Source organism: Octopus bimaculoides, chromosome 13 (assembly GCF_001194135.2).
Source record: "Octopus bimaculoides isolate UCB-OBI-ISO-001 chromosome 13, ASM119413v2, whole genome shotgun sequence".
NCBI lineage: Eukaryota > Metazoa > Mollusca > Cephalopoda > Octopoda > Octopodidae > Octopus > Octopus bimaculoides.
In genome coordinates, this window is record NC_068993.1 from 64,602,912 (window position 1) to 64,613,296 (window position 10,385).

Sequence of the window (10,385 nt, forward strand, 5' to 3'; positions counted from 1 at the left end):
TATATATATATATATATATATATATATATATATATATATAGGTACACATGCACATGTATATTGTGTGTATGTATATATATAAATGTGTATGTGTGTAGGAATGTACGTATGCATAAGTCTAAACTGCTTGCATTTTCATTTACTCTTCTGCTAATAAGATATATTTCAGTATTTCTAGCAAATAGACGATGCATTTGCACAGAAACACGCGCAACGTCACACACGCGTATACACACACAAACAGATATACATAATTACACATGCTTACACATACACGTGCGCATACACTTCTTTGTACACATGCACGGTCATACACATGTCCACTTACAATTATATATACACATATGCATTTCAATGAAGACGGACACTTATGTATATATACATACAAACATACATATATATATATATATATATGTATGTATGCTTATATGCAGACACAATGTCACTCACATGCGCACATGTGCTCACAGTTATATTCATAATATATTATCTCCCTTTTTTCGTTTCAATTTTCTCCAGTTTTTCGACTCACGATAAAGAAGTACTAATGAATGGGTTTTCTTTGGAATAATTCTAAAGTATTTTTGAAATCTATACGCATACAGTTACAAAGACAATCACACATACACACACACACACACACACACACACACACACACACATATGTCGGTAGCTGTCTGGCTATATATATATATATATATATATACACACAGTTACATGCATGCCTACATACATACATACATACATACAGAGACAGATAAATATATTTACATACACGTGTGCATACGCATACACAAACATATATTCAATTATACGCATGTCGCCAATAGCTATACAACAAACTGACAGTGCCAGATAGAACCGATGCCTTCTTAGAGCAGCTCTCAGCACCCTGGATTCAACTTTGCCTTTCAACCTTCTGAGATCGATAAAATAAATCATCAGTCAAATATTGAATCGATTTAATCGAATAACTCTTGCGCTAAAATGTCTGCTTTTGTAACTAAATTAGAGCTTCTTATTTAAGGGCGGTAGCAGATCACATAGGGTTTTTTTTTTATCACTTTTTCAGGATCTTTATATTCTGAATCAAAATCGCGAGCTAGAAGAATCTTTAGCGCACAGGAAAAAAATCCTAGCGGCATTTTGTCAGACTTTATGTTCTGAGTTCAAATTCTTCAGAAATCGACTTTGCCGTTCATTCTTTTGGGGTTGATGAAATAAGTAGTAGTGGAACGCTTTTGTCGATCTAAATGATCACTCTCCCACTACAATTTGAGGCCTTGTGCTTATAGTAGAAATTTTTTTATTATTTGACTTGGCTTCGGTCTTACTCCTGGCAAGTCTTTCAATATAATGTCTGGCCTCAGTTTGGTTGGTGAAGTTTGAATGGCAGGTCCAGGTTTTTGCAAATTACCCATTGTGAATATATTGTGCTGCTCTCTCATGCCTGTTGAAATACTCTGTAGGCGCAAGAAGACTGCACATGGAGACAACATGATCAATGGTTTCATTTTGTTGTATACATACTCGACGTTGGGTTACTGCCGTTCTTTCATATATTGGCCTGGTAGTTTCTTATAGGAAGGCATTGATCTTGGGCTGCTATGATAAACCATTCTGCTTCTGATATTCAGTCAGAAGCAGAATGGTTTATCGATGGGTAAGAGCTTTGTCATCATCGTCATTATTAGCTGTCTTACGGTTTTTGCCATTGAGAGGTTTTTCCTGCCATTTATCAGTAAGAATATCTAAGGCAGCAGTTTTAGCACGGGTTTTCATACGCTTAGCTTTTTTTGCACTTGTTTCTAATATGTCTAATTCTGGAATTTGTTGTATTTGGAATTCACTTAGATACATTCTTTTGCCTGTTTTGTTATTGAGTATGATTCTTTCTTATTTTCATGTTTTGAGACAAGTTTTAACATCCAGTCCTTAGAGTTTACCAGGTAGGTGTCTAGGCCAATTGTGGCAATCTTCATTGTTAATTCCAGTTGTAAAAGTCCATGGGATCCCCCTTTTCTTGGCAGATAAAGTCGTTCTATATCTGCCTTAGAGTGGTGCACTCTATGCATTGTCAACAATTTTCGTATTTTTCTGTCAAGATTACATATTTCAGTAATTGACCAGTTAATGATATTGAAACTGTAAGACTGGTATGGCTAAATTATTGATCACTTCGATCCTGTTTCTCGCATTCAGCTCTGTCTTCAGTATTGCTCTCACCCTACGATAACATTCTCTCCTGATCCTTTCCCTCATCACTGAATGTTTGATTTTGTCCCCTTCAAATATCCCTTGGTATTTATAGCTGTCTGCTGGTTCTAACTCATTTATGACATTCTGCCGGTCAAGGTATCTTTTGCACATTTATCGAGGCCAATTGCATCCTGATGTCATCACTGAATTGTTTAATAATCGCTAGTAAGCCCTTGAGTTGTTGATCAGTTTTTGCAAAAAGCTTTAAATCATCTGCGTAAATGAGATGATTTCTATTTTTATCAAGCATTTTATCAAACATTGAGCAATTTCGAGAGAGGTATTAAGGGTAGACAAAAGAGGTGTGGTGATAGTCACCCTGGAAAATACCACATGAAATTCTTACATCTCCAGTATTAAGAGATTCATTGTCACTGTTCAAAGTCAGTTTGGTTCTCCATGATCTTATACTTACAGACAAGACGTTTTGCAGAGTAGGTGCTACTTTAAACATTTCCAGACATTTTAAATTCCAGCTACGTGGTAGACTATCATAAGCTTTTTTATAGTCTATCCAGGCTATTGACAAGTTTTTGTTGTTGTTGTTGTTTTTGTTGTTGTTGTTGTTGTTACTATTATTAAATTAATACATTCGATATATTTAATTGATATACTCAATGTATTTTATTGCTTTTTTTCCAGAATGTACACAACACAGTTCAAAATGACGCCATTCATAATATTGGGACTAATTCTACAAGTCTTGGGAGCTGCAGGTAAAAACATCTAACTTTTCTTTCCTGTTATTCATAAAATCATGCGTTCCGAATATGTCTCTCTTACAACAGCAGCAGCAGCTGGCTTGTCAAATCGCAGGGACGTGGCTTTAAGAAAGTCATATCGAATCGATCAGATTAGATTTTCTGGTTTCATTTCCCAGTTGAAAACCATTCGTTATATTCTCTAGGCTTGAGCCAATGACTGGTAATATATCGAAAACTTCCTAACTAATGAACGAATGTAGGTAAGTGACCGCCACACCGAGGACCGGAGCGCTGTCTAGCATGACTGATAGTGTCCATGACACAAGTGATTATGAGCTTGGTCACTAGGGTACCACTAACATACGGTCGCTAGCAAACATATCTGACCATATCGAGCCACTCTAACCAATGCATTTCAATCCTATATTAGCTAATATTTATGCTGTGTAGAATAGAGTTTAATACATCTCACAATCCTTTCATTAGAAAATGTCAGCAGATCTCTCTGTTTCATTCTCCCTCCCTCTCTGTTTCACTCTCTCTCTCCCTCTCTGTTTGGCGGAGACAGTGACAAGGAATTGTCGATGCAATTCAGTTTAGATTAAATTCAACATGGAGTATTTTTGTTTGAGAGCATCACATTTTCAGTTTTATCCCCGTTGTTAAGATCGACGATAAAATGGTTCATTCAAACCGAAAACCAATATCTATGTCGATGAAAAATGTACAGACGCGCACGCGCTCGTACACACACATGCATCTACATACATATAAACATACACATATGCATGTAATGTTTGGCATGTACGTAGTGTATGCATGCTTATGTGTATGTATTATGTATGTATGTTAGTTTAGTCCCTCTCTTTCTGTCTACAAAATTCAACTGCCGATATTTTGGCTCAGCCATGGCTGGGTGCAGCTCAGTGGATTCGAACCTCGAACCTTGTTGTAGCCGTGTAAATTCTTAATTGCCGAGCCATGACAGTATTTGCAGCTTGATGATAGTGAAAGTAATATGATATTTCAGTAGATAAAGTAGCGCTTAATAGAAGAAATCCTCCGAAGACCTTTCTCAACTAGTCACCAGCTTCACATAATTAGCAGGAAATATATTTTATTAATTATTTAAATAAAGGGATGAAAGGGTGGATCCTCGCAAACTTTGTAAGATATTTCAAACTGATGAGAGCACTGAATTAAGTCTGCAAATAAAAAAAGAAAAGAAAAGCGAATGGGCAACGAGAGCAGGAGACATGTGAATCGAGTGTTTGAAAAGTGCAAGCAATACAGTTTGGTAGTTCAGACGTACAGGTAACAGTTGAAGCTAAAATAGATTTGAGTTTCAGTGTCCTTATGGACCAGAAATAGTAGCTTGAGTGGGGACTTGCCAAACACTACAGCATGTTTTCTTGATATCTATGTATAAAGGAGATGCAAGTAAAATGTGACGTGCCAAGGCTACATGTCAATGAAGACTGAGTGAAGAAAGTTATGGATCAATAGAATGTGTGTATTGTATACGATAGCAAGTAAGACATTATAATATGAAAAGAAATACATGGTGTATATAATTGAAACTTGAGAGACACTAAATAAGCATAGAGCAGCAATATGTATGTCGTGATAGAAACATTATGCACGGGAGGCAGAAGTCGATGCAGCTCAGCTTGGAGATTCTCATACCAGACATACTCGACGTTTTGTTGATATCAAGGGCAAAGACACAGCACTTGCTGAAATAATGAAAATTGGAGGCTAATATGGTGTTACGTAATGTCTTGTACTATCTGACCCTACGTTCACCGAACAAGTGCTTGTTGAGAAAAGCAGCAAGTTCATATGAAATATCAAAAACTGTTTCTATCATCCTTGAAATGCTGAAAGAGCATTGAGTATCGGTATTTGGTGCAGTTGATGCCGTCAGAAACCTGGGAAATTGTTTGTTTCCGTATATCGATGCAGATAGCATAATTGAGAAGATTTAATCGATGTGGCAGTTAGTATAGGAACGCGGTTTCACGTTGGCTCCTACTTACACCAAACTCCTTGTAGTTTTATGTATTAAAACCTATCTATTGATCTACATGTTTCTCCCCTACTCCTTCAAGCATATACTTTTATGTGTGTGTGTGTGTGTGTGTGTGTGTGTGTGCATACGTCTGTATGCTTTTGACACACTACACTGAGCTTTTTCCTTAGCTCGACTGTTGATGACAATCGTGAATAGTGCAGTTTAGATAAAAACCTGGAGTAGACGGGCAAATTTTTATGTGATTAACATATCTAACCATATCTAATCACTCTAACCAATGTATTCTACCAGCTAATGTTTGCACTGTGTAGTTCAGATTTGATACATCTCGGGGCCCTTTCATTGGGAAATATCTATCAATCTACCACCTTATCTCTCTCTCTCTCTCTTTCTCTCTCACTCTTTCTCTCTCATTCTCTCTCTCTCTCTTTCTCTCTTTCTCTCTCTTTCTCTCTCTCTCTCTCTCTCTCTCCCCCTCTCTCTCTCTCTCTCCCCTGTGTCTCTATATTTGTCTCTGTATGTATGTACCGTATATATTCGAGTAATAGTCGATCTCATGCAAAAGTCGACCCCTTATTTTTGGCCAAAAACTGAGAATTTCCCATAGACCCCGTATAAAAGTCGGCCCTAATATTTCACGAACAACAAGACATTTGTGGGTCAAGGTAGCGTATTATCTTATACGTAGAAATAACCCTGTTACAAAACTGTGTGGCTACCTTACTGCAGCCTGCTCTACAGGTGAACGCTTGGTGCTTATAATGGAATGCTCGACGCTTATAGTAAAACACCATTTAATAGCGAGCGTTACACATCTGGTGATGGGTACAACATCACCATTACTAAAATGTATGAACAGAATATGTTGCGAGCCTGCATATATCTTCAAGCGCAGTAAACCCATGCGTTATACACTCGTTGCTTTACATGAGGAGAAACGTGTTTCACAGGCAGACAGCGCTATTGGCGAACTCTGGCAAACGCCAGTCTGAATTCGTACAAAGGCATGATTTTGGTTAACTCTAAAAATATTCAATTAATCGCTAGATCAGTGGTTTCTATGTGACCTTTATATTTTCCTTATCTCCGAATACAATAAACACATGCGTCAAACCCTCGTCTGTTTACATGGTGAGAAACGTGTTTCACAGACAGTACTATCGATGAACAACGGCAAACACCACAGTATGAATTCGTACAGAGGCATGACTTCGGTAAGCCTAAAACATATCGCTAAATCGGTGCATAGAATTGGTAATATTACTGTAATTCATTGCTTTTTCGTTTCTATTCGCTTAGAGATAAGTCGATCTTCTGCAGCTGATATGGTACTTCGGATTCTAGCAGGAATTTCACCCCCTCTAAAGTAGTATTCATGTAATATTCGACCCCATAAATTTGATCTTGAAAAATGATCTAAAAATTTCTTTTACACGAGTATATACGGTATGTTATGTTATGTTATGCATGTATGTATGTATGTATATTATGTACGTATGTATGTAATTTGTCTTTGAGTATAACCTCTTTGCATCTGAAGGCATCACTTCAATTAAATCAATGATTTTGAAAAATCAAATGAGTCTGGCCATATAGTTCGAATGGCGAATGAACGCACACATAAACAGCTGTTTTATGGCGAGCTTGCTGAGGGGAAATGCAATCGATGTAAACCTACAAAGAGGTTTAAGGGCGGCATAAGGACTGCCATGAAGTTACTTTCAATGGATCCAATGACCTTGCTGGTTTTTACGGCCTTTGGCCTATCGAGCTGGTTGGCGAACAAAAGTGTGTAGTGGACCGAAAGCTTTTGAGGAGGCCAGGATAACATATGCAAGACTCGAGAGAGATTAACAGAAGAATGTTGTGATCGGAAAGGTGAATCTCAGTGACCTTTTTTGTGTGCACAGTTTGTGACAGACCATGCCTTTCTTTTGCTGGGCTCAAATCTCATTTGTGGATCCATAAAAAACGAAGCTCTACCAACTATTCTGCCTATATTTGTGCACACGTTTCGACACCATATATGCTATAAGTTCTGCAAATCTAACAGAGGCCTCAAAAGACATTTTAAGATCCACAAAAATTGGAACTTAACTGCAGCTCATGGTGGTCCATATCAGATATGCAATCTATGCGGGCATCTTTTCAATGCATTTTCCGGTTTAAAAATCCACATCAGACACCATGATGGACCTAAGGGGTAAATAGAAGTAGTAGTCAGACTGCAGAAGTAGACAACAACCATATATGTAATAGGGAGGCTAAAGACCTGTTGGCGCCGAGCACAGGATAACTCACGTCATTCTTAGACATTTGATTATTGAATCTGGTTGAAGAAAGAGTCTATAAGAGGGAAAATTACAGTAAACATAATCTACACACTTACATATGCCTATGTGTATTGGCGAGGGCGCGTGTATAAATAAATACTGTAAATGTTTGTATGATATGGGTTTGCGTGTATGTATGTATGTATGTATGTATGTATGTACGTACGTATGCATGAATGTGTATATGTATGTATAAACAGAAAGACTGACTGACAAACAGATAGACAGACGGACACACAGACATACAGACAGACACTTGGCTCATATTGCTTCAAGTCCTATGTTTTCATATATTCAAGTCCTATGTTTCATATATTCTGCAAGTAAATGTGTGTGTTATGTTTTTCTATGTCTGTGTGCTTGCGTGTGTTCCTGCGTGCTTGCGTGTGCGCACGCACATGCGAATGAATTTCGATTTTCTTTAACAACAGCCATGGCTGGACGTAGAGCAGAGTATGACAATAGTATAAATACATGTATTATGAAGACTCTCCATTTTGGATTTCGATTTCTTTTGGGATCAACTCTTTGTCTTTAATCCTTTCAAAGACTGTAGAGCCTTTTGTTTGAAATATGTTGACACGTGACATTGAAATAGTTCTATAACGATTATAGAATGTATATAGAACTGGTTCTAATCTTATCAAAGAGTGGGAGACTGAAATAATGCGTGGAACATGTAAGGAAAGCCATTACTGGAAAAAAATATAAACCAAGTTTATTTCCTCTCGTTTAAATTTTTGCATTTAAATCTAGGAAAATATTGAATTAAGAGATGTCATACACTAGGTTATTTATGATATCGGGTTTGTGATTCATTCATGGTTGATTAAATAATCTTTTTTCTGATTCTCGAACAAATTAGGTGGTATATGAAAGCTCTTTCTCCTTGTCTCTCACCACCGGTCTCTTTCTCTCTCTCTCTACACACACATATATATATATATATATGTATGTATGTATGTGTGTGTGTGTGTGTGTGTGTTCATTTAGCTATGATATATAAAAGCATATGTACGAAGTGCTTCTCCACAGTTTCCGTCAGTGAAATTTCACTCAAATGTCTAGCCTGAGAGAAGATGTTTGTCTAAAGCGTCGTTCACTAGGTCGTTGTGAACCTTTATTCTTAACTATGCATCCATATTTAGAGAAAAAAACAAGACAAGAGACTCATAGTCTGTATTGCTTTCTCGCTCTATGTGTGTGTGTGTGTGTGTGTGTGTGTGTGTGTGTGTGTGTGTGTGTGTGTTTATATTCAACATTCACCAAAAGAACACACATATATACCCATAGCAACATATATTTATGATTAGTTTTAGTAAACTTTAAGGCCTATTGCCAGAAGCCAAAATCTGTAGTTAAAGAAAATAATAAATGTATTACATTAACATTTTCCAACCTAAAGCAATATTGAACTGATTTCTCTGTAAAATTATTTCAGAATTTTCGAAACAGTTCCGATCCTTCCTTTTATTTCGTTTTAGTTTTAACATATTTTTAAACAAATTTCCGTTTGATATATTGCGAGTTTTAAAATATAGGCTTATCCTGACATTTAAGTGAACGCATTTCCAACAAACCCCTCGTTCAGCTTTTCTTCCTTCAAAGTAATAGAAATGTTGATGAAAGACTTCGTTTATCAAGATGGTTTGCATTTGATTTCATTTGTATTTTAACAATTTCATCGATAAAATATACATCGGCATCTAAAATGGAATCTAGAGTATAAAGTTAAAACTGTTAAAAACATAAAACATAATAAATAATAATCAAAAGGAAATAAATAAATGAAGACATGCAAAACCAAAACTAAATTGAAAACCAAAGCCGAACAATACGTAAATGTTACAAATGAGAAACGAAACACAGAAATGGACGACTCTGAAATAGTAACGATTTATGTAAAAATAAATTAAATATAGATTTATTTTGTTTATTTAAGTTTGGTCATTATTTATTTATTTATTATATCATTTCTCTCTCTCTCCCCCCCCCTCTCTCTCTCTCTCTCTCTCTCTCTCTCTCTTTCTCTATCTCTCTCTCTCTCTCTCTCTCTCTCTTGTCTTTATTTTTGCGGGCGCACAGAAGAGATTTAAACTGTTTCTACTACTCCATACTGATATATTCTTTCCTTTTAACAATGCTATCCGCCCTCGTATTCTCCCCCACGTCCATTTTTCTCTCATTATTATTATCATTATTATTAATATTTTGTTATTGTTACTACTAATACTAATACTAACTAGTTATAGGAGATGGATGGTAAGGGAGTAGCAGGCTCAGCTCTTGTAATAATATCGTAGAAGATTTATTTTGGTTATAACTAGTCACTATTTTATGTGTGTATCTATATAATTCACCCACCAAGATATACATATATATATATATATATATATATATATATATATATATATATATATATATATATATGATAGATAGATAGATAGATAGATATACATGCACATATACATAGGCACGCACGCACACACACACACACACACACACACACACACATATATATACACGTATACACATTCATATATATATATATATATATGCATACACACATATGCACATACATGTATATATATACGTATACATGGTTATATGTGTGATTCTGGGTGTATTATCCTCACATTCCTTCTTGTTCTACTACTCCTGTTATTATTATTGCTGTTGTTATCATCATCATCGTCGTCATCGTCGTCATCACCATCATTCTATCATTGTTGTTGCTGATATTCAATGTGATCGTTCAATAATATATAAATACATCACACACTTCAAAAGCCGTTGTGGAGATCAATTCCCAGGGAGTAGAATAAGAAATAGGAACATTACCAAATCTACTTCTCAACAAACACGAAATATGTTCCACTGCAGGCGTTGCCTCCATTTTCCAGCCACCGGCTTCGTTAACTGCTTTCAATACAGATTCCCTTTTACTAATACAGATTCCCTTTTACTAATACAGATTCCCTTTTACTAATACAGATTCCCTTTTACTAATACAGATTCCCTTTTACTCATACAGATTCCCTTTTACTCATACAC

General features: G+C 36.1%; 1 protein-coding gene across 1 annotated transcript in view; it reads left to right on the plus strand.

Annotated features, from left to right (window-relative positions):
- LOC106867776 (cubilin) overlaps positions 1-10,385 on the plus strand; it is a 426,298-nt gene that overhangs the window by 173,685 nt on the left and 242,228 nt on the right. The window contains exon 2 of the mRNA XM_052972560.1: positions 2,902-2,975. Coding sequence (XP_052828520.1) covers positions 2,903-2,975 — 73 coding nt within the window. The 5' untranslated portion in view covers position 2,902. The remainder of the gene's footprint in view (positions 1-2,901; positions 2,976-10,385) is intronic.